The sequence below is a fragment of the Anser brachyrhynchus genome, assembly GCF_964034855.1.
Source record: "Anser brachyrhynchus genome assembly, chromosome: 1".
NCBI classification, from domain to species: domain Eukaryota; kingdom Metazoa; phylum Chordata; class Aves; order Anseriformes; family Anatidae; genus Anser; species Anser brachyrhynchus.
Window position 1 is genome coordinate 25,352,073 of NC_137694.1, and position 25,694 is coordinate 25,377,766.

The 25,694-nt window shown below is 38.2% G+C and overlaps 1 protein-coding gene and 1 long non-coding RNA gene across 3 annotated transcripts in view; one reads left to right on the forward strand and one right to left on the reverse strand.

Moving 5' to 3' along the window:
• The window catches only part of KCND2 (potassium voltage-gated channel subfamily D member 2), a 305,075-nt gene that overhangs the window by 14,940 nt on the left and 264,441 nt on the right, over window positions 1-25,694 (reverse strand). For both annotated transcript variants that reach the window (XM_080590883.1, XM_080590882.1), the window contains exon 3: window positions 7,771-7,933. In XM_080590883.1, the coding sequence (XP_080447009.1) occupies window positions 7,771-7,933 (163 nt within the window). The remainder of the gene's footprint in view (window positions 1-7,770; window positions 7,934-25,694) is intronic.
• On the forward strand, window positions 2,964-25,626 carry LOC308194811. The gene is made up of 2 exons (XR_013950883.1): window positions 2,964-7,100; window positions 24,626-25,626. It is a non-coding gene; the product is annotated as an uncharacterized lncRNA (long non-coding RNA).

The following is a 25,694-nucleotide window of genomic DNA, read 5'->3' on the forward strand; positions in this document are numbered from 1 at the left end:
ATCTCCTCTCTGGCATGATTAATAATTGACTAACTATGAGGAATGACTCAACACCATGCTTCTTTGCACTTATATTCTCAAACTCACAGATCTTCTCAACAGTGAGCCAAGATATTCATGACAGCTAACAGCAAACATTCTAGAATCTGGCTGATATGTTTTGTATTTGTTATCTTTTAATTTTTCTGAAAGAAAATAAGATAATGCTGTGCATGTGTGCATCACTGAGTCAAAAAGACCACAACGCCTCATTTTGTGATCTGTCAGCCATTTTAGAATAACACATTGGTTTGTCATCTTCCTCTATGTACACAGCCCTTCCAGCTGTGCAGTAAATGGACCTTATCCTAAAGGACAAAGTTAAGGAACGAAGTGCCTTGGTCCCACAGTACTTCTGCACTGACCAATGGTGTGGTTAAGGCCAAGTCTTCAGGACTGGTAATTAAAAATCCTCTTAGACAGGCATATTTTTTATATGCTTGCACTAACTTTAAAAGACTTATAAGACAGGCATATTTTCTTAGACAGGCAAGATATTTTTTTTTTTTCAAGCTGGAACACTTGAGAAGCAACACCAGCATGGTGGGCTGAAGGCTGAGAGAAGAGCTTTGCCTGTACTGCAGAATACAGTCTTGTCAAAACACGTTTATGGGTTACATTCATGAATAAGTGAAAGGTCTCTCTTACCACTACTCTTTATCACTAGGAGCTCAAGATGCTTTAGAGATGCTGTTGCAGGGTGCAGCTTGGAGTCTCATAAATAAGTGATTTTGGTCACAAAATTTTTTCAGGATTTACAAAGAAATTCATTAAACTTAATGAACAAACATACTGACATTAATCATGCTTTTTCTTTTAGCTTGTATATTCATTTCCTCTTACAGTGACTGAGGTAATAATTATGGCGCAGCACCATTTAATAAAGAAATGTAAAAAATATAACAGTTCATCAGACTATCTTAATGTATTGATGTGCTGCAACATATAATATGAAGGTTGTATTTTCCATGTGAAGATTTTAAATTGCTTTGTAAATATGAATTTGTTGTATCTTAGAAAACATTTGTGAGATGGAAACTCATAGCTTACATCTTCCTAGCTGAGACTCATAAAGATGGCCAGAATTTACACCATTTGCTAAAGTGAAGACAACAAAACTATTGCCAAGAAATGAATCAGATATTGTGGCTTGCCTGCTTATATTTCAGCTTATAGGAAATACTCCTGAAACTGGGAGTGCTTACAAACCTGTCACAAAAATGATAACATTTCTTTTCGGTGATTCTGTTTGATTAATCAGAGCCTGCAGCATTAGCAGTCCAGTGACTTCCCACATTTCTTACCAAGGAATCGTTCAAAGCTCATATCAGCCACAGGATTTTAAGGGCTGTGTGCCAGGGATTGAATTCCCATGAAGGACATCAGAATGATGTGGTGACATCAAAAAAAAAATGTGGTTATGGAAGAATTATATTATCCTTTAGTCTGAACTGCACTTTCTGTCACGTATAACAGAAAAGGAGTGATAACTGTCCCTTTCAACCACTGCAATATCCTTCCTAACTCTCCTTTCATGGAATATCTGATAAACAAAGGAGGGATTAAATTCTCCTGCAATAGGTTAACTGCTTTGCTATGAGATTTTCCCTGTTAGCCATTCAATGTGAAACCTTGACTTTGGTAATTTTTACATTGTATGGGACAAAAACAGTGAGCTAAAACACAGTTCTTTTACTTATTGGGATGAAATTCCAGCTATTAGGATGAGATTCCACCACAGACATTCTATCTGATGCTTTCTAAAGAAACCAATGATCAGTTCCAATCCTTATAACATCCCTTGTATTGCACTAAACACTGTTGAATGTTTCACTTTGTTTTATACCTTCAAATTTTGTAACTTAAAGATGGATCCTTGTCTATGACTGCATTTATAGAAACCTTATGAAAATAAACTGCTTTTCTTCAACAACTGCCTGTTCTGTCAGTTTTAGAAGATAAACACTTATTTTCTCAAGGTTTTTTTTTTTTTTTTTTTTTTTTTTAGGCCTGTCAGTTTGATCTAGGCCTGTCAGTTTGACCTCAGTGCCAGGAAAGCTCATGGAGCAGATTATCTTGAGGGTCATCACGCGGCACTTGCAGGGCAACCAGGCGATCAGGCCCAGTCAGCATGGGTTTATGAAGGGCAGGTCCTGCTTGACGAACCTGATCTCCTTCTATGACCAAGTGACGCGCTTGGTGGATGAGGGAAAGGCTGTGGATGTGGTTTACCTTGACCTCAGTAAGGCTTTTGACACCGTTCCCCACAACATTCTCCTCAAGAAACTGGCTGCTCGGGGCTTGGACTGGCGTACGCTTCGCTGGGTTAGAAACTGGCTGGATAGCCGGGCCCAGAGAGTTGTGGTGAATGGAGTCAAATCTGGTTGGAGGCCGGTCACTAGTGGTGTCCCCCAGGGCTCGGTACTGGGGCCGGTCCTCTTTATCGATGATCTGGATGAGGGCGTCCAGTGCACCCTCAGTAAGTTTGCAGATGACACCAAGCTAAGTGCGTGTGTCGATCTGCTCGAGGGCAGGAAGGCTCTGCAGGAGGATCTGGATAGGCTGGAGCGATGGGCTGAGGTCAACTGTATGAAGTTCAACAAGGCCAAGTGCCGGGTCCTGCACCTGGGGCGCAACAACCCCAAGCAGAGCTACAGGCTGGGAGATGAGTGGCTGGAAAGCTGCCTGGCCGAGAGGGACCTGGGAGTATTGGTTGATAGTCGGCTGGGAGTATTGGTTGATAGTCGGCTGAATATGAGCCAGCAGTGTGCCCAGGTGGCCAAGAAGGCCAACAGCACCCTGGCCTGTATAAGAAGCAGTGTGGCCAGCAGGTCTAAGGAGGTGATTTTCCCCCTGTACTCGGCTCTGGTGAGGCCGCACCTCGAGTACTGTGTTCAGTTTTGGGCCCCTCGCTACAAGAAGGACATGGACGTGCTCGAGCGAGTCCACAGAAGGGCGACCAAGCTGGTGAGGGGTCTGGAGTACAAGTCTTACGAGGAGCGGCTGAGGGAGCTGGGCTTGTTCAGCCTGGAGAAGAGGAGGCTCAGGGGCGACCTTATCGCTCTCTACAGTTACCTTAAAGGAGGCTGTAGAGAGGTGGGGGTTGGTCTGTTCTCCTACGTGCCTGGTGACAGGACGAGGGGGAATGGGCTAAAGTTGCGACAGGGGAGTTTTAGGTTGGATGTTAGGAAGTACTTCTTTACCGAAAGGGTTATTAAGCATTGGAATGGGCTGCCCAGGGAGGTGGTGGAGTCACCATCCCTGGAGGTCTTTAAAAGACGTTTAGATGTAGAGCTTAGGGATATGGTTTAGTGGAGTACTTAGTGTTAGGTCGGAGGTTGGACTCGATGATCTTGAGGTCTCTTCCAACCTAGAAATCTGTGATACTGTGATACTGTAAATAATGCTAAGTGTAGCACCATGGGTTATTTACAACATCCAGTATTCAGCACTCAAGGTAACCTCAGCTGTCTAATTGTAGTTAGAGAGATTTTATCAGAAATACTTTAGGGCAAAGATTATTGTGGTACTGGGAATCATTTTAAACAAGAACCTCATTTGCTATTCAAGGAGCCAGGTAGACTACCCTTCTAATTTAGTACCTCCTGTAGTCTCCTGTCTGCTACTCTCCAGACTGCTTAACTGTTTGTTTATCAAAACTGAAAAAGTACTGATTACTTACCTTATTGTCTTTATATTTGTTATTTTTATCATGATCTTGTACAATTGCAAAATTAAAATTAAAATTCCTTCACAGTCATTATGTAGCTCCTATAACAGTGTAGCAGTGGCCAAAATGTTCTGAATTTTAGTCTCATTGTGTTTATGTCTTTTTTTTTTTTTTCCTTGCCTCTTTGGTCTTCCATAAATCTATCCTATGTGTTTGTTTTCAAGTGAAAAATCAGGCCCACATTTCATGCTCCGATTTTCTAATTTTCAGTAATTACAAATAATTGACTTTAGATTAGCTGAAAATAATTTATAGAACATCAGCATGTAGTAGAGAATAAAATGCTGTTTACTTTGGAAGCTAATGGATATGCAATTAAAAAAGGTTCATATGTTTTTTGAGTTGTGCCTTGCTTTCACAATCTATTCAAATTCAGTAAACACAAGTTTTATGTGCTTTTGTGTTAAATTTAAAACTCTTGGATAAGTTGTTCCATTAGTTATATCTCTACAACACCACTGAGATTAATATCCTATTTAAGCTTGAAGAATTTATATTGTCTAGCATGGTTCCTTATTGCAAAAGCTCAGCTCTAGATTGCTAGGTACTATTGCTGTAATTCATTCTTGAGCTATTTATATTTATGTAGTAACTAATTAATCATAACTTGACAGATAAATACATGATGTACAATCAGTAAATAATGAAATATGAGCCCAGGCAATCTTTGTGATATATTTTGTTAAGGTAGAAGACCATAATCGTATGAAAGAATCAAGCTGAATAGCATGTATTAAATCAGATTTTGGAGATAATAGTCATTTTTCCTTTATTTTTTCCTTTTGCTTTTCCTTTCGTTTCCACATGGACCAGTCACAACATATCTGTCATTAAATTTGCCACCTGAAAACAATGATGAGAAATGAAAATAACTTAATCTCCTCAAGTTGTCTCTAGGTGAGAGAAGCTCCACAAGCAGCCTTCTTCAAAACTATCTTCTCAGTTGTGATAAATCTGCTTGAGGAAAAAGTGTAGTAAGACTGTAGAGCATAATTAGTTCTGCCCTGAATGTCAACTCCCATGAATATCTATTTTGGATTATTTATTTACTTATTGACAGAAAAGGTCAGATTCTTGGACATTATTATCTGATAGAAGAAAATATTCTGATGAGCACAGATAGTTTTTCTTTATTTTTTTATTATTATTTTTATAATTTTTATTTTACTTTTAATCTATTTTGTTTGTTTGTTTATATTGAGGTCTGTTTTATGACAATATATTTCCGTGATTAGAAGTAAGATCTTCCTTCAAAATGCATTCAAACTGAGATGGTATATAAGTAAATTTCTCTATTCCATTTTCTCTTGGACATCAATGTGCAGCATTATTATTATTATTTTTTTCCTAAAAGAAGCAAGTGACATTTTCTAAACCTGAATGACAGTGCATAACTCAATAGATGCATATATTTGTGGTCATATGTCTCTTCTGCCAGTGTAACAGGAGACAACATTTTTCTGCTGAAAATTCTGAGTTCTTCTGATACTAGATTTCAATGCTTCACTGAAGAGGAACTCTCTCTAGAGTTTCCTTACAGCCCAGATATTTTGTCATTTCTGAAGACATCCTTGATTAAACTTACATATGAGATACTAGTAAAGGAAGTTCCACAATTCCAATATCCAATCTTCTCAATAGGATGGAAGCCTGTTGTAGCCAACAAGAAGTACTATCTCCTGCAAGGGTTCATGCTGTGCTCCACAGAACAGCAGTTTCTTCCAAGCTTGTGTTCTTCGGCCTTACAGAATAGTAATAAGGGTGGCTTCTTAAGAAACATTTACTTTAGAAAACTGTGTAGAGCTTCTATTGCCTTGAATGAAGCAGGAATTTCAAAGTTCAATAATTCAACCTTTTTGCTTGAATATTCCTATGCAAAGCTATACTTCATAGGTAAATATTGCTAAGCACGGACTATACTGTACCCAAGAAGTTCTTTTAGTTGACTTTTCTTTCAGTCCATCAGAGCAACAATCAGTTCATAACCTCTCAGTCATTTTAGAATGAGAGAAGAGATTAGCTTTGCAACAGGAGACATCAATAAAACACACACAGTGCTACATTAACCAGACCTCCAAGCCATTTTCTCCAAAGCAAGAAGGGAATAAACATGGTCAGAGTAAATCTCTCATCCTTACTGTTGGCATTATTCTCGGGAGCAGTGGGAAAGAGATTTTGCAGGATTGCCATTCATCACTCCATATTGCTGTTTGTGACAAACAATGAGCTCGCTGTTTTTCCAATGAGAAAAAGTCAGTTACTAAGCAGTTTCTATTCAGGAAGAGATTATAGGAAATATCAGCCAGTCTGCCCATCTGATTTTTGCAAGTTTCCCTCCTCCTCACTGGAAAGTGCAAATCAGACATAGAAAATTTTGTTTCACAATATACAGTAGGAGACTATGCCTATCTGAAGTAAGGCTGGTTGCTTCTGCAGTCATTATGAAAGCTCAGAATAAGCACATTGATTGCTGGGATCAAGTAGATCTCTTATCCATGACTGGAACAATGCTCTGAAGCACAGTAATGAAGCACTGCTGGTACAGACGGTTCTTTTACTCTTTACCAGTGTTACATAAACAGAATTGAAAAGTTCTCTACAAAAGCAATGTAGTGTAAAAGTGTTGTATTCTCTGAATTTTCCAGCTGTGGGAGAGGGGAATATACAGCTGGAACTAGCACATGGGAGAAAACACGATGTAAAAGGATGTGTGGAATTAGTAGGTAAGATCATTTAGCTCACCAAAGCAGTCTATATTTGAAAAAAAAATGTTTCCATGTGTCTCCAGCAAGAAAGGTATTACATTTCTAAAATACTCCTGTTTTCTGTTATTGACATTTTCCCCACCTGACAGAATTCTTACAATATATGGCCATTTAAAGGGTACAATATATTCAGCCCAGGCCTATGACTGACTTTCTTAGTAATGTACCTCATTTTCTCATGATTCTAAGATATTCTGAGGATGGTACCATTATGTATATTTATTTCACTTTCTTTCTATGCAGGTATCAGTCAAAAAGGTAGCCAGACCGACCTAAACCTTTATTGTCTATATGAGGCAGCTGCAGCTTGTAGCAGCCTGTATTCCCCTGCTCTACATCCATACTCCACATCTGTCACCTGCCTGCACCCTTCTGCGGGCAGGGATCCTGCTCTCACTGGACCACACAGAACCTCTGAGCCTGCTGGGGATGTACATTTGCTGGAGTGTAGACAGAAGCACAGTTACCCTAATCATGAAGAGAGGCCATGGGACCACAAAAAAAGTCCAAATCCAAGACCCCTTGCATCCAGAGCCTTTTGACTGCAAGCAGCAGAGGAGCAGAAGGTAATAAATCTTGGCTCCCTTATCAGGGCTTCAGGTATCTATAGAGGCTGCATGAGATACTTTTCATCATGAGGTTGGGTGAAGTGGATTGGGACTATTAATTTGGTAGCGATATGGAAATGATGGTGATTACCTAAGTTTGGCTGCACATTTCCTGGTAAATAGTTCTTCCTGGCTCTTGACCTTGCTCACATGAGCCAGGGAGAAAAATATCTTGTCACAGAGCTAGTTAGTATTTTAGTGAGATCTTCAGTAAGTCAAGAAAGCTGGACAAAAAAAGACCTCCGCTTTGTCTTTTCCTGATTCAGCTCCTTTTCTGAAGCGTTTTAAGTAAAGTAGATCTAAAGAAACAAGGTCCCAAATAGTCAGATTCCCAAGAGAATGAACCTGGGAATTAAACACAAGGATTAGTGAAACTGACTGTTAAGATAGATATTAGAAGTAATGGTTAGGGATTTGTCTGTTTGTTTGATAAATGAAAATAAACGAAGCATGATTTTTAAAACTAAAAATAACACAGCATTTGCATCTGGAACCCTGGCTCAGCATGTAGTTTATACATTCAAGTCATATTCCTAAGAAATCATACTCACCTTGAGGATGCACAACATATAAAAAGACATAATTTATCTATTGTCAACAGCAAAAGAGGAAAAAAATAGTATCTCACCTTTTGTGCCCTGCGCTTGTCTGCACGTTGGTTCTGGTGGTAGATACGGCTGAAGTTGGAGACAATGACAGGGACTGGCAGAGCAATGACTAAGACCCCACTCAGGGAGCATATTGAACCAAAAATCTTGCCAGCTATTGTCTTCGGCACCATGTCACCATACCTGGATTAGAGAAGACAAAACCCTTAGTAAAGACAAAATCTCTTCTCAGTATTGAATTTCAAGATGAATTAATTGAACAATAGATTTTATTTGTCTTGCAAATCATACTTGATGCATATAAATATTTTATATACATATGCATAAATTACATAGCAAGCCCAGTGTTGTGCACACATATTTTTAATTTCAAGCTAATGTTAGGTATCTTGGCCATCAACCGCAGTCATCTATGTTTTACTTAATGTAGTACTCCCAAGCTGCCCCTATTGCAATGAGAACAGATCTGGCTGTGAAAAAATATTCAGCATCTAAGTCATGTTCTTAGTCTATTTGTTTGATAGAAGAACTCACTGCTTTCCAGTGATGAGATCCTAGGGAGACCACTTGATAAGTTAGATGTCAAGCTGAATAATCTATTGTCTCACTAAGTTGATATAGTACTTTCATTTTGGAAGGTAGAGCATTTTTGGAACAGGGTGCCCAGGAGATCATGGACTTTCAGTCCTTGGAGGTTTTCAAGACTTGGTTGATCAAAAGCATGTCTAACCTAATTTGTTGTTGTTGATAGGCCTTCTCTGAGTGAGATGCTGGACTATCTGAACTCCAGAAGTTCCTTCTAAGGTTTAAATATATATATATATTTTCTCTTAGCCAAAAGCAAACCCCACAAACTCAAACCACAAAGAAACAACCAAAGAAATTCTAACTGCAGATCTTGGCAATTCTTAGAATTACTAGGGCTTGAGTTTACCACACTTCTTTATGATATTTTTTTTTTCCAGCAAGTAAATAGTGCTGCTGAGAAGTATGTAGAGGGATTCTGGTGACAGGTTATTAAGAGATATTGGCTATTTGCACTCTGTATTCTGCCATATTCTACAGGACAAGTATGCAATTACAAACTACAGAGTTTAATAAAGAGATATATTAGGTTCAAGTACCATTCTGTTTTTAACTGTGCTGTGTTTTAAGTTACTGTTAAGTATAGATTGCAGCAGGTAAATTTAATATGCTTGTGAACAGAGATATGGCACATTCTCTATTGTAAAGAAACAAGAAAAGGTAAGTAATAGAACTGCAGTGGGAACAGTGTTTAGAAAGTGCTATTGGAAAAACAAAAACAAACAAACAAACAACAACAAACAAACAAACAACAACAACAAACAAACAAATACCCCCCCCCAAAAAAAAAACCTATCAGTTCAGCAGGAACTGGAAAGATAATAGAGAAGGGGTGTGTGTGTGTGTGTGTGGAGTCTTCAAATCACATGGTCTAAATTGTGCACCTAATAATGAGAAGGGGGGGATAAAGGGTTGAGGACATCATATCTATACATGGTTAGAGAACACTTTATAGCAATGAGAGCTCAGCATATGTCTGAAGGAGATTATGTATCACCTTGTAGATGAAGATAAATGGTTTGAATGTTGTAAGATAAGAGAAAGGTGTTTAACTCAATGATTCAAATAAGTGTTCATCCAGGCAGACATAATATAGATGACCAAGTCTTAGTTTATTGACCATGACTATATTGTGTAAAAGAAATATTTGGTTTCTTTATAAGGCATGCCCAAGTGTAAAATATTCACAGGAAAAAAGTACGTTAATATTTGTACTAATAAAAAACTCACCACCTTAGAATTTGAATGCTGGTAATTGTTGATTTTATGACATGCAGAAGTGGATAAAAGGACATAATGTAATAGAATCCAATAGAATCTAAGTTATTAATATAGGTGGTCTCAATTACAGCATGTATAAAAATTAAAAAAACACTAGAGAGTTCAATCCCGTTAACATTTGCACCTCACAACATAAGTATTTTTGGAGCTTATCTTCCTAAACTGCCCAGAATCTCTCAGGGGTGATACATTCCCAACTGTTGGGCAGGGGAGTGGATAAAGGTCCCTTTGATGAATGGGATCCCTGGAACCCAACTAACCCCAGCAGTGGTGAGTGGAGGCACAGGACTGTCAATGGTGTGGGGCTGGAGGGGGCTGCCCAGCACCATCCTGTGAGCATTTGGTGGTGGGGGCAGTGGGTGACTTGAATCTTCTTTAGAGGAGGATGCCTAGGATCAGATTGCTCATAAATGTTATTGGTTTACAATAATTGTTACTGTTTTGCTTCATCTTTTAAATACGATCCAAGTATTCTCTGAAATTGAATCAAAATATATCAAGAGAAAGCTATTTAAAAGGCAGGATATATTTACACAAACCTGACGCAACCAGAACTTGAAACGAAAAATTTACACACACCTAGTATTACTAGGACAGAACTATCAAACTAGATTACCAAACCTATATTTAGATACCTAAAATTATCACTTGAAATGTGAAATTGCAGAACCTTCATAAGGCTACATTGTCACCAATGGCTTCTGTGGACTGAAGGCATTTCTGGGTCTAATTAATTTGGTTTGAAGTTGCTCGGAGATATATCATCCTGCTGATAGTGTGACACTATAATTATATGAATTAACCACAGACTGATGTTTTAGGGTTGGTGACAGGAACATTAGCAGATCCATGTCTAACATTTCAGTGTTTATGTGTAACCTATCTAGTGACATAAAGGGCTACCTTTTCATGGTATCTCAATGTTATGGAATGAAATAAAAAAAATAGGATTTTTTAACATATGAAGGTATTTCACAATGTTTTTCTTGCCTACTGGGCAAAATGAAAGGTAGATGGATATATTGCCTATTTTGAAATAACTTCCTTTTGCTTTTTTTTCTTTTTTTTCAGCTTGAATAAGTTGTACAACAGCTACATTTTCCAAATGTAACACTCTTTGTCCGTTCCTTGATGCTAATAATATCATTCACTTCATTAATGACTAACATAATTAGTTTTTCTCCTGCTGATAAACACTGTGTTTGAGATATTTAAATAAATTACAGTCAGAAAATATGACTGCCAAGAAATTACTTTACCTGAACACGGTAAGAAATATATTTGCTCACTGTTATGACAAAATGGAGTTTTTACTACATTTACACTGGTTAGACTTGGTCTCCTTTAGGACAGTGACACAGATCTTAGTCTAGTGTAGACATGACTAGAATTGTTAATGAAGTTCCTTCTGCTGGTTAAACACTACCTTTAGTTATACTTCATATATCAGTGAATATCATCAACGGAAGCGGATGACATAAAATGAAGGGAAAATATCTCCCTACAAGCAATCTGTAATTGCTTTATTCCTTGGAAAGTCTAAACTAAAAAATAACTCAATTTTCAAATGGCAGGGTAGCTTTGTGGTGTTTATATTCTGAAGTGGAAAAATCACACTTGATCCCTAAGACAAATTTTGATTTCTGCAACAAATCTGATCTCTTCAGTCATGGAAACACAACAAATATGGAATCTCATTAAACATTTTTCACACTTTTCAAAAGGGAACTATTTCAAGGTTTTATCTAGTGCTATCCTGCTTTTCTCCCTGCTATTCAGACTGTAAATGCAAACATATTCTCCTTTATGTTTTTTTTTTTTTTTTTTCCCCCTCTTAGTTTCAGTCTCTTTATAGCTTTGTATATAGCCTGTTCCACATATATCTATTATTGTGGGCAAAGCTCTAGTCAGTTTTGGGCATTTATGATTTCTGCTGACAGTCTAATTTTGCAACATCAAAAGTGTCATCACAATATTTTATGCCTTGGATGAGTGAAGAAAAAGAGACATTGTGTTTTATCCCTGTTATCAATCGGGGATGTTCTACTTCATTTAGCAAAAAGGGAAGTGAAAAGGATGCGACAACCTAGATGTGTCAGTCAAGTTTTATCAAATCACAAGTCAGAAACTATATGATCAAACTAATGCCTTGGTTTTACTGGACGTAGTCCAGACAGGTCAGACATGTGCTACTTCTTTGGTTCATGGCTATCTGTTCACTAAGTGACATAGTACATGGATGGATTTAAAGGCATGCGCTTTTGTCTCAGTTGTTTGTATTCAGCAGGTAGTAGACAACTTCTGCTTATTTGACTCCTTATTGCAAGGGAAGACAGTAAGGAAGTCTATTTGTTTATTTTGAAAACAAATACTGAATCATTCAGAGTATTGATCTGAGCAACATGGATATGTTTCTTATAGCTTTGCATGACAAATCTGGGGGCTTGAATTGCAGACTGAACCACACACAAATGGGTGAGCTGTTGTAGGAACCTGGGAAAAATGAATGTGTTTTGGTTTACAAATGCCCATTCTGTACCTAAAGTGTTATCACAGCACAGCTAACCCTCAGACATCCACCAAATAAAGTGATACTGTTTTTCTGACTGTTGAGTAGAATATACCCAATGTTGCATATCCATAATTTAAGAAATCTTTGACAACAGAACCTGTATTTTTAGTATCATCAGCTACGTCTTATTTCTGAGTCTAATGAGGACTGTTTTCTGTTGGGTCCAAGACAAAAGATCTCATAAGTTAAAGTTCTGACATTACTGAAACAAACATACCTTTTAGGTATTTTTCCTTGATGTGAGCAGATAAGGTCTTTTCTTTAACAATCTCTATGTTATAGGAGTGACAATACTGCTTTTTTAAACTTCTATTCATTTGAACACATAAGTAATTTTTTTTTCAAGTGAAAAGTAAGTGTATTCTAGAAGGTAAAATAACATATCACAAGAATATAGCTATTTTTATGTAGTAACATTTTTATGTGTGTTTGAGAGATCAGAAATGCAAATTTGGAATAGTTTACTTTAGGCAGAAACATTCCCCCCTGGCTGATCTCAACAGAAAACTCTGAAATTGTAGGAAATGTATAGTAGGAATAAATCTAGGATGTCCGTTTTTAAGGAGATCAAATAATTTAGGCTGACACAAACAAATAAGGGAAAAAATTGTCAACGTTCAAAGAACCTAGATGCAGTAGCGTTTTCTGGCACTAGGGGGCATAAATGCCATTGAAATTAAATGGAAATGCAAATGCAAAAAAAAATAAATTAATGCACGTTACAAATACCTCTGCCCTGTCCTACCTCTTTCGAATTAATTTACATTCTTTTACAAACATTACATTGATTGAGGTCTGTTGTCTGCTCACATCATATTTGCTGAAGAGGGAAAGCTAGTAACATTTTTATTTTCAAACATGTAAAACATACCAGAAAATAATGGAGGTGTAAAAAATGAAAAGTCATTAAAATTAATTTGACACTATTTATTTTAAAAGAAAGTGAAATTATGGTCAAAGAACAATGAAAATAATACAAAAATCTACGGAAACTAAAATCTATACAGAAGCTAGAATGGCGCATTTTTTCACCTGTGTAGTTGACGGCTGTGTTTCCCAGCGGATTTGGCATGTCAAGCAGGTAGAGTTCTGTTTTTTGGTACTGGAGGTGATTAACACAGTGCTGTGAATCTGACCTTTTTAATTTAGTCTAGCTGGTTTTCCCCCTGCTGTCTCCTCTTTCCAGATATAGTCCCTCACCCTCCATTTGCTTGGCTAGTCCAGGCAAGGTCAGCGTGGTGCCCACCTCAGTGGGGTGAGTTCCCCTCAGTGGGGAAGTGCCCTCTGGCTTTCCATTTTGGCTGATGACACCTTCCCCTTCTCTGGGACCACATGCAGAGCCCCAGAGGCTGCTCTGTAAGACTCTAAACTGCAATCACACAGCTGCTCATCAGCCCTTGTTTTTGGACAGCCAGCCACCCAGTCAGGCATGCAGTAATGTTCCAGCATTGGGGAGAAAGCAAGAAAACCAATTCCCAGCCTCTCTGACACTAACAATAATCATGATGAATCTGCAGCCTTACCTAGGTCTTAAAATAGCCTAATGATTTTGGAAAAGTAATTTCTAATAATACAAAATATTGCTGTTAGTGTGAGATGCAGAACATTATATGCATTATTCCAAATTTTATTCCAGCCTAGGGAGATTCTGTACAGAATCACAAATAATCTTTCTGGCTGCTTTTATTGCTGTGAAGGGCCCTCTGTTGCAATAGCCCTCTCTTCAACTCAGCAGTGACGGACGTGGTACCCTCTGGGGTCCATGAATGCTGCCGCAAGCACTGACCAGAATGATCATTCATGAATGATGAAGAGCACATCTGCTTCTCAAGAGCAGCAGTGCTCCCTGGGCTTTCCGGACCACAGGGCCAGAGTCGAACCTGCCTTGCCAGACAGTAACACATTACTGCCCCTGTACCTGTCTGAGTTATCAGTTTCTGAAATACAAGGTTTCCAGATTTTTTTAGTGTGCGCACGCGCCAGGGCTTTCATCCAAGAAACTTAAGCAGATTTCCAAGGTGGACAGGTGGACTTCAGTATTTAGAGGTCACAAAAAAAGGAACTTTTGAATGTTAAAAAGTTAAGACTCGTTCATTAGAAACACTTCTGAATTATTGCAGTCAAAGCAGAGATTCAGATGACCAAATTCCTTATGCTTACCAGGAAATACTAATATGGGAAGATTAAAAAAATGTTTTTATGTTTCTTTTTTGTCATGTCACCTTCAATCCATAGGAGAAGCTAATATCCTAACTGCTCCTGAGCTGCTGCAAAGCACTATAGAAGTATGATATCTGCTTAAAGTTGTATGGTGTCTATTTAAATAACCAGGGCTAAAGCTCAGCCGACCTTCAACAGCTGTGTCACACTTGCACAGATATGCTACTGAGGTGTGGGATTTTTGTTGTTGTTTTATATTTTTCCCCAGTTGTCAGAGGCAAAAATAAACATACTTCTTTGTTGTTGTTGAAAAAGAGAATATTTTTGAATGGATCAGACACTCTTCATGAATAAGAAGAGTAACACAGCAGAAAAAATATTCTTGATGCAAAATTTTCAACCTGCCCTTCCTAGTACTACCAAAATCACTGTGATTCCCACAATGTGCTGGCCATTATTGAAACTCATAGGTGAAAATGGGTCTTTTTCAGAGTTTGCAGGCAAAGCCTGTCCTCACACAACCTGCTTTGTAACAGGCTTCTGTAGGAAGGACAGTTGCTCTTGCCCTCCCATGTCCACTTGGAAGCACTGAGTGCCCAAGCCCTCTCCTGCCAAATGGTGACATGAGACTGCAGCAACTGCAACTGAGGGTCTCCGCACACTGAGGAAAGCATTGGCTTGTGCTTTTAAGCACTTTTTTAGCCTTTTTTGTCTGTTTGTTTAAATGGTGTAACATCACAACCCATAATGGAGTACCTCAGAGTTGGGGGTTCCAGCACCAGCTCCTGTGATGGAGATGCTTATACGATGAGAGATCTGCCATGTATTTGGTGGGATTTCATGCTTAGTACAGCTTAGTACAGTTCTACATACAGACGACTGTATGTCAGCAATAATATTCATCAGATAGTTTGCCACACTCTCCCTCAGAAAGGACAGACTGATTAAACCTTGCTTTTGTGGTACCATGGACATGTGAATAAACAGATCTTTGCCAACTTGCTTCACAGACAGACTCTTAGGACTATACAGATAATCTTAGATAGGGAGCAGATATCAGTTAAGCATTTTAACATTAAAACCAATTGGAAAAATGCCATCAGTGAAGAAAAGAAACTATCCATTCTGAGAGTAGAAAAAGAAGTGCAACACATAAGGCAATATTATAGAGATGTCAGATTATATCTGACAATTGCAAAATGGTGTCTTTGTCTAAGGAGGGTGCTTTAAATTGTTATGAAGCTGTTCCCTAGAGCTTCCAAGCTGCTTGGTGACTAAATGCTGGCAAGTTGACACTAATTAGTCATTTATTTCAACACTACATGCTACAACTGATAATTTAAAATGCTACTGGTAATAAGTTTAAGTGGAATTTCTAAATAAGCATTTAAACTGTGTTGCCTTAAGGATTCAACCTGTACATTTACAATTTTAAAAGTATCTAAACTGTAGTTTAGGAGCGAATTCTGTTTTTAAAACACCACTGTATGTGAATGTAAAATGATCCAGGGCTAGATTTAGAAGAATAAGATAAAACTAACTCTCTCTCTCTCTCTTTTTTTTTTTTTTTTCAGTTAAGAGAGTGTAGTGGAGAGGAAGAGGTAAATAAACAATGTCTTCATTTCTTAAAATTATCTATAGTCCTGCAAATACTATATCTAATTAACATGAATTTCAGTTATTACTTTGCTGTATTAGTTCAGAATTTCAAGTCTTTGAGATACCATAGTGATAAGCAGAGAATAAATGCTTTGCTGTATAATTATTCATAAGATGGTACAAATGATTACAGGAAGAATATACTGTCACTCAGATACTTTGCATTTTCTGGGGTCTGTAGACATTCCTTTTTTTTTTTTTTTTCAGTCTATTTTGTGTGAAACCAACAGTAACTCAAAGGAAAAAAATAATTGACAATTTGATCTTCGCTCCTGCAATTCTGACTTACTTCCCTAAAATAAAATATTCCAAGATCTTTGCTCTTAAAAATCAGTGACATAGTATGTATTTACTCAGGACTCAATTTTTCAATAGTTCTTTTTTCAGTGCATGTACCCACACACAAACACATATACATAGAATAAACTGGCCAACTTTGTCAAAGTTCAGAAAAGAACCAAAAAATACCAGTAACAAGCCAGATCAAAGCTTTGTCTAGACTCGTATTTGAGTCTCCAACATTTAACCTTGAACAAACAAACTTATACGGAAAAAATAGGGTAAATATACATGATAATATCCCTGAATGCTCTTCCAACCTCCAACCTTTTACAGCTCTGGTACTTGAGTAATTTGCAATTTCTTTGTAGTTAGTGCTTAATGCATTACATTTGCATAGGCTTTATTTTTTTCCATTTAATCCACACACATTTTTAGCATTTGCAACATTGGCAGTTCCTTGGTCTGCTATGCGCGGTCTCCTTTAGACTCTTCTGACTGCGGTTCCTTGCTCCATATGAAGCTCCCAACAAGGTCATTGTATTTGAAAAAGCAGCTGGTGTGTGATCTCCAGCCACCCTGCTCCTGTTACTTGTGGTTTCTTACTATTTTCCTTATCTCTTTTCCAGACTGACAAGTCCTACTCTGCCCATACAGAATCTACTCCCTGTATTTGATCATACCTTCTGCCCTTTTCTTCTCCAATTCTTTTGTATTATTTACGAGAAAAGAGGACCAGAACTGCACATGGTATTCAAAGTAGTACGGACAAGTTCAGAATAGCTTATTTTTCTGATGCCAGCTTGGACAATAAGTTATTATTATTCACAACATTAATATGTGATTTCTCATCCTTGTTATTTCTCTGTACAAATCTTATTATTGGTGGGGCTGGTAATATTTGTCTTACATCCTAGATCTCTATCACTGACAGAGAAAACAGAGCTGTTAGACTTCTGGCACAGCATGGGAGTTTTGACGACTGTTGTGACAAAATTTTTACAAAATGATCATTGAAACAATATAGCTTACACAGCACCCATGCTACGCAGAGAAAGAAAATGCACTCTTAGATCCGTACCAACATTTAGGTTAACAGAAATACACCTTTGTCCTCTGAATACATTTTTTTTTCTTTATTCTTTCTGAAAATCCTTTCTTGGAAGAAGAGAACTACAAAGGAATACAAAGTTAAGAGGCAGTATTTTATATGTCATAGGGAAATAGAAACCAGGACGAATGCACACCAGGCTCAGATACACAGCATTTAAAGTAAATTGATACAAATACAATGGAGTAGTTTCCTGCAGTTCCTACTTAAGCCATTAACATGAACAATATCAGAACATAAAAATCTCTGTCTTCAAAAGTACCACCGTCTCTAGCCACTCTTTACATTAAAGATTAGGGATGAATGATGGGCAATGCCTTCTAGTGACGATCTGGCCATAGCACCTAGTAAAGACTGAATAAAGAACCCATACTACAAGCAGTAAACCAGAGCAATGTGGACTTCACTGACAACACCAACTTGTCTGTAAAGAGTCCAGTTCCAGGCTCCATTAGTTCCCAGCAGGACAGTCTATGGCTTAACACATCCTCCCTGGGAAATGATTTCAAAGGCAGCTGCTAAATATCTTCTACCTAGCCTAGGTTCATGGATGCTCACTGTTCCCTCAGACACTTCAGAAGACTTAAAAAAAAAAAAAAAAAAGGCGTTTTATTCTTCAGTTTAGTAAATTTTTCAGCATAGTGAATAAAATCAGAATTGTGTCATGAAATATGGACTTAGGTTCCTATTCAAATGGAATGTTTCTGAAGCCCGAGGGTATGTTTTGATATGCTGTCTTGCCTCAGCAGAGGTGAGTGAGAATTTTCCTATTAGTGTTGTGATTAGGTACAATCTGGGTCCAGTGTTCTTGTTTCATCCCAGAAATACTGCTGAAAATGTTATGTAATTAATTTCTCCTACAGATTTTCTTTCAGATGCAATACTTATGTTAAATAGCAGCAAAGTCAAAACAAAGCATTGATCTGCCAATCCATTCCTAAATTTCTCTTGAGTATATATTAGCCATCAGGTCAGACTGCGCCAAGTATAAATCACATTAACACTAGAAATGCACTGTGGAAGTCTGCAAGGACAGCCATGCGTCTCTTTTTTTGTGACAGCTACTGGGCACAGCACAGAGATCAGTGAGCTGATTTCACTTAGCAATCAAATCCAGCTGCTTCTACGCTCAGGTGAAACTCTGAGTGAAGCAACAGTGGGCTTAGCCACTGCTACCATTAGTGCTGTTCAGTGCTCTAATGAGCAGACCAAGATCTAGAGACGATTCCCACTAAATCCGTTACTCCTTGTGATGCTTTTTTCAGCAAAGTACTAGAAGTATCCAGTCTGCTTTACAGGCCTGTTGTCACCCTTTCGTGTGCCTTGTAACATAAAAACATCCTAGCTTAACTTCTACATATTTAATCCTACTAGATAAAGTTGGAGTTTAATACATTAAAAATAATGAAGGCAAAAATATTTTTAAAGTGTTCTTGAGATAATAAACAGAATTATTTTCTTGTCTTTCAAAGCAACAACAAAAAAAATCAGAATTCCCTTTCCTTCTTGTTACTTGTTTTATCTCAGATTTTCATCATTTGAAAACAGTCTATTGCATCATGCTCAGCACTGGCTAGCACAACCACCAATGGACCACTATTATTTTTTACAATCCTTCAGGCAAAGATGAAAAACACAAAATAGCTTGTGCCAGGATTACACTGCTACTGACCTAAGTCTCTAGGGATCCCTGTCAAATATTGATTATTTCAGTTAATTTTTCTCTAATGCTAACACTAAATCTGTTAAATCCAGATTGAAAACTACTCTAGTATAGTTTTATGCACACACACATACGTACAATACTTGGATAAGACTAAGAACTTTCCCTTTAAGGTAGTAATAATGTCTTTGTACAGCTTTTGTGCACTAGAAGATTTATCACAGTCCAAGATTTTAGTGTCCCTTTCAGGCAAATATTCAGGAGAGTAATTTTATTCTGAGAACCTCTACTGTTATTTCTCCTCTGAAATTCAGCTCTCATCATTTTTGTGACAATTTTATAATCACAGAATGGATGAGGTTGGAAGGGACCTCTGAAGATCATCTAGTCCAACCCCCCTGCTGAGCAGGGTCACCTAGAGCACGTTGCACAGGATGGCATCCAGGTGGGTTTTGAATATCTCCAGAGAAGGAGATTCCACAAGCTACCTGGGCAACCTCTGCCAGTGCTCTGCCACCCTCACAGCAAAGAAGTGCCCTCTTATATTCAGCCAGAACCACCTGTGCTTCAGTTTGTGCCTGTTGCCTCTCATCCTGTTGCTGGGCACAACTGAAAAGAGACTGGCTTTATCCTCTTGACAGCCTCCCCTCAGATATTTATACACATTGATGAGTTTTCCCGTCAGTCTTCTCTTTTCCAGGCCAAATGGGCCCAGTTCTCTCAGGCTGTCCTCATACAACAAGTGCTCCAGTCCTCTAATCATCTTAGTAGCCCTCACCAGGGCTGAGTAGAAGGGGACAATCACCTCACCTGACCTGCTGGCAACACTCTTCCTAATGCACCCCAGGATACCATTGGCCTTCTTGGCCACAAGGGTACATTGCTGGCTCATGGTCAGCCTGCTGTCCACCAGGACTTCAGGTCTCTCTCTACAGAACTCTTCTCCAGCAGGTCAACCCTCAGCCTGTACTGTTCATGCCTTACCATTTAAAATATATTTCAGGAAACACATCAGTGAAAGTTTCTAGATTTAACAGCACATTTGCTATTTTTTTTTCTGTTGGTCTAATCGTCTTTTCATTCTTTTCCAATTTTCAGGGATTTTCAAGCTTGCTCAGATAAGTCCAGGAAAAACGAAACAACTGACGTACTTCAAGTCTTGGAAAATAAAAGCAAAAGCCCCCAGAGTTCACTCAAGGCTCTTAACAACTCAGCTTTTTATCAGTGCTAAGTGCTAAGTCCCGTCCTGTCCCGTCCCATCCCGTCCTGTCCCTTCCCTAAACCTTGAAAAAAGGAGGGAATGCTACAGCATTCAATCCTCTTAAATTTTCCTGGCAGAGTAATTTGTTTCAGCCGAGCATAGTTATCTCTTTTCTTGCAAAGAAACCAAAAGCCTGTGTGAGCTACTCACTATGTGAACAGCTTAACCCTCACCCTCCCACCTGCCATGCACTAACTTGGCAAGCTGTAAAAGCCTGGCATTACATAGTTTAAATAGGAAAATTTGCATTTATTACACATGAGACGTTTTGAATCAATAGTTAGTCCTCCATCAGATTGTGCAGGTGTCAACTTTGTCAATGAATGCTTCACCACTGGTTTTGAGTCTTGACATGACTTTTAAAGGATAACATTGTATGTGGAAAAGTAGTAGCATGGTACAAACGGTGGAAATGTGTTTATCTACCTCTATCAATTCTGATAATGCATTTTGTAATGTGACCTCTTATGTGCTAGTAATTGGACGCAAGCCACCAAAGAATCTCTAAACATTAGCAAACTGCAATGACATGACAATGACTTTCTGCCACTACTAACCCCATTCTCATTTCAGTTCATGTCCCGTAACTGAAAGGTTCTGTATCTTGCTACCAATCCTCTTGGTTATTCAGGCATAATACTTCATGATACTGACCTCTACTATTCTTTTCATAAGTAGCAAATAAATATATTTTCTATGTGTATGAGAAAATGTCTCCCTCTCCGTTGTGTATAATGTTTAAAAACATCGTGCCAAAGCCCTTCCAAAATCACACTTTTTAGAGACTGCTGATAACCCTTGAGTTTTCGTGTGGATCCCTCAGAAATGGAGCTTCTGGACTATCACGCATCCTTTCTCTAGTGTTTTTACACTTTACTTTGTAAAGTTTCGGTGTTCATTAAACATATCAGAATCTTTATGGAGAGTTTGGCAACTACTCAGTAGTAAAACCTAGCGCTTGGGAAAATTGTGTGAGACTTCTCTGACTGGAGAGATGAATGTAGGTGCTCCATGCACGTGCTCCAGAAATCATGTTGGAGATGGATTTTTCCCAATCATTTCCTGTGCAGCACATATTTCACAAAATACCAAAATATTCAGAAAGCCAAGTCTGAAGTTTGGTGCTGTTTTAAATGTGCAATCAAACCACAGCTGCAAGAAGTTCTGTATAGTTTTTAACTAATGAATTTTTATTTTCAAATAATGACAGAGAAAATACTTTACCTGCCAATGAGTAAAGCTTTTGGAGACTGGAGCTTTCATGGATGGTCAAACTCTTAATGCAGAAAAGCTTTTTGATCCCAGCTCTCCAATGTGGTTTGCAATAAACATCAAGGCTTAAATTTAGAGTTAGCACCTGCACATCTTTCTGTGGGTTTTGGAAGAAAAGTCTTACCCTATCCTCTCCCTTCTTCAGGTTTTGAAAGACAAATGTGTTTCACTTAAGATGATGGTTCAGTGTGTATTCACGGACAATGTAGCCCTCCTTGCAACATGGATTTAGATTCTGTGAGGGAATAAAAATTCAGTCCCACAGTACTATTTTGGCTTTTTTCCCACCAACTGGCTACACTGACCTTGCCCGGAGGGCAGACTCCATTTTTAGGCGTCTAATTCTCTCGTCATTATTTGGCACAGCCCTTGTGTAAATCATTATGCCTAATAATTAGATACTGCAGTACTCAGGGTTGTGACACGAGACTTTCAGAATCATTAATATTGTGCCTCCACTGTAATTCTTTCCCCTTCCAAAGGCTGTGTGTCATGCTCAGACAAATGCTGTGGTATATCAGACATCAGAAGCACTGTAAAAGTTACCTTTCCAGTAATGATCTCTGTGCTGCAAATAAAGACTCCGGCTTATCCAATGAGCAATGAATTCCCCAGTGATATCTGAACATTTTGAACCTCACACAAGCTTTCTCCAATTTCTGCAAACCTTCAGAAACCCATTTTTAATTGAAAATGCTATAAAAGCAATATACTGCAGATCATTTATCTTGGTCTCGCAGGCTGCGTTTTTGGACCCCTTGATGTAAACAAAAACTAAGCAAGTAAAGCTACTCCTGACCAGCTCTCTGACCATAGCTGAAATATATTTCCTGAGCCAGTTACTAGCTTGACCTCAAGGCCCCATCATAAAAGAGTAACCTATCAATTTCTACCTGTCTCCGCTTCAAGTATAACTATATTCATTGTGTTCATTTTTTTGTTTGTTAAAATCAGTCAGGAGCTCTCAGCAATAACTGACAGCCCTTGTGCTTAATTTTGACTATGCCATTCACTGAAAATTTTGTCCTCGGATTTTAAATTTCTTCTCAACCTTTTGGTTCAAACTGTGTTTCTTTTATCTCTATAACAACAGGCACAATTTAATGAGGACTGCCAAACCCTCTCCTTTTCATGCATTTTAAATTAGTTTTGCTTCTCACTGAGTATAAATCTCTTTTTAGAGACCTTTATATAGCAACTCTTCTGTCCTTTTCTGCTGTTATGTTTGTTTGCAGGGTGTTGAACACCGATTTCCTTCCTTTTCTCCTTGACTTTCTTATTATGGGTACATTCTTGTTTGTGAACATATTATAACTGCACAGCTTTGGAGATGGAGCTGGCATCTGGAAGAGAGTCGATGCTGCAGTCCTGGTGCAAAATGATGATACACCTCAGAGCTTTGCTGTTCCATATAGTGGATTGGTAATTGCCCCCTGATTTTCAAATCTGTACAGAGTTATATGTCTAGGGAATGGATGAAGAAATGACCCACCGGCCTTGAGCTGTTATGTGGTTTGAGAGTCAGAGGAGTGACAGATATGGTTGAGTATCACTGCTGTGGATGTTGTACCATGCTACCTATATATACCTCCAGAAGTGACTTCTGTTCTCCTATGGGAAAAGACTGTTGCAATCTCATGATTGCAAGGACTCTTAAAACTGGCTTTTAGCACAGAGATTTAACATGCTGGGTCGTCATAGTTTGAAAAGTAGGGCTGTTCAAAATTTTTCAAGAATATTTTAAAGTGAAGTATAACTTCAGTTGAGGACCAGATTCTGGCCTCTCTCCACTTGCAACAACAATTTCACTTACTTCAGTAAGCTTCTTCTATGAGCATCTACTCTCAGCTTTGGGTGTCTGATTTTTGTACTATGGCTAGTAACCTATTTCTGATTGTGGAGGAGAACCCTATTGCCAGTGTTAATGTTGTTTCTTGTGATGATAAGGCACATTACTTCATAAGATAATTTGTATAATTCATATTGATTTATCCTCTACAAGAGACCACAGCATTTTCTCATATCCCTTTTCAGAATATACTCTCCTCTCACATTGGCACTGGTTCCTTGCACCCCACTTAACTCCATCCAATACTACACCGAAGGTTTTCCTAGGCCCTCTGCTGAGTCTCTCTTTTTAGTGCCTTGCTTTTCCCCACAGCTGTGTTTGCATCACTTTTCTTAAAGTAGGAAATTGTTTGGGAAAAAAGGGGAGGATATAGGGGGCACAGAGTTTACTCCACTGCCACAGCCAAAATGCACAGCAGTGGGCCAAAGCATTCTTATCTTCTTTTTCATATCTACATTTAGGAATCCTTCTAGCACTACAAAACGGAAATAACAATAATTTCCACAGAAAAAGTAAAACCATTTCAAATATTTGATACTGCTCAGTCATATGGTCTTATTACTGTGACTCCCGTCTTACGTGCTGTCTTTTCTTCTAGGGCATTTTGGATCATCTCTCACCCTGCTGGTAAACTTAGACTGTGAGATCTCAGATTTGCTGTGCTGGAGGGCATAGATCAGTTCTGGGTGTTAGACATCTGAGAAGCCAATAAACCATTTTTCATTGCCTTCAAAGTAGGTCAAATTTGGTTGTAAATATTAGGAGAGTTTTCCTTTCTTTTTACACAAAACTTTGCTATTACGAGACTATAAGTCAGATAATAGCAATTCAAGTCCTCTCTCCAGGCCTCCTTAATGTGCTCATCAGTATTAACTACTAAATTCATTTGCCTTAGGAGCCAGAAGATCCCTACTTTGTATTACCAACATTATGTCTTTAATAAGTAGTTGTGCAGGTATATCACTGGCCTGTGCCTGTTCAGGAGGAGTAGGAATGAATGGATAAAATGAATCACAGGAGATCAACTCTCACAAGAGACAAAATAGAAGATGAAATTAATAGATATTTCTTTGGAAATAAAGCAGAAATTCCTGTCTGTGCCAATAACCAAAACACAGCCGAGTAGTACTTTTTCATTCTGTTTTTATATTACTCCACTTTGCTTTTTGTCTCCTCTCCCCAGACTAAGAATATTCCGTCTGACTGGTGATCTTTGATCTTTTTCATAAGAACTACTGTCTAGTCATTCAATCTCAACTTTATAGGATCATGGCCTACAGCCTTTGGGATCTTGCTTTCATATAAATCTCGGCGTCACCAACATGAGGATAATCTCACAGAGAGAAGAACAGCGGGCATAAAGAGAAGAAAGAAGTGTCCATGGAAATGGTTGCTCAGGAATTATTATAAACTTATCTACGTGGACAGCCACATGTGCAGTCCTCCCATTTGCTGATTCAGTTCTATAAATGCTAGGTAAGAGAACCAAATAGATGTGTTTGTCACCTTTTCAAGACATTTACGAACTGAAGCTCTGTGCTGTGCTGGCATAGACTACACAGCAGGACTGTACTTCATCTCATCAGCCCAGAAGAGATGTGCAACCTAGCAGCTATTTATGTTTGCTACTCAGTGCTGCAGCTATCCCACAGGAAGAGGGGCACTGCTTCTACTCTGAGGAGAGGATGACCTTCAGTGGAAATATGGACCACATTTCAGGGTGTGGTTGTTGGTGACTGGAAGACAGTGGTCTTAGTGACTCAGCTCACCTGCACCCCTCGTCCTTCTAACATAATAATTATACAACAATATATATATAGTTGTATATATACAACTATTATATACATAAATATTATACGACTATTAAAATAAGCAAGCAAACAATCAATGTGTGAGAATGAAACTGTGATATCAAATTCTTGCTAGTACAAATATTCAGTGCAGTAAGAGGACTGTGACCTAAATAGTGCTGGAGAAACACTAAAGACAAACAAAATTGCATGACAGTCCAAGTAACTGATGCATTTTAGCTTGTAGCTAAGGGACTGAACAAATTTACTTAATCCTTAAAAAAAAAAAACCAACAACCAAACAAATAAACAAAACCCAAAAAAGTCAACAGTTAAAAAAAACTATGTAATATATTCCTTGAAAAATAAATCAGAATGTGATGTAAAACAAGAAGTATGATAAACACTGTTGTTCTTTCCAACAATCATTTGGACATGTCAGATGCAATTACTTTGATACTT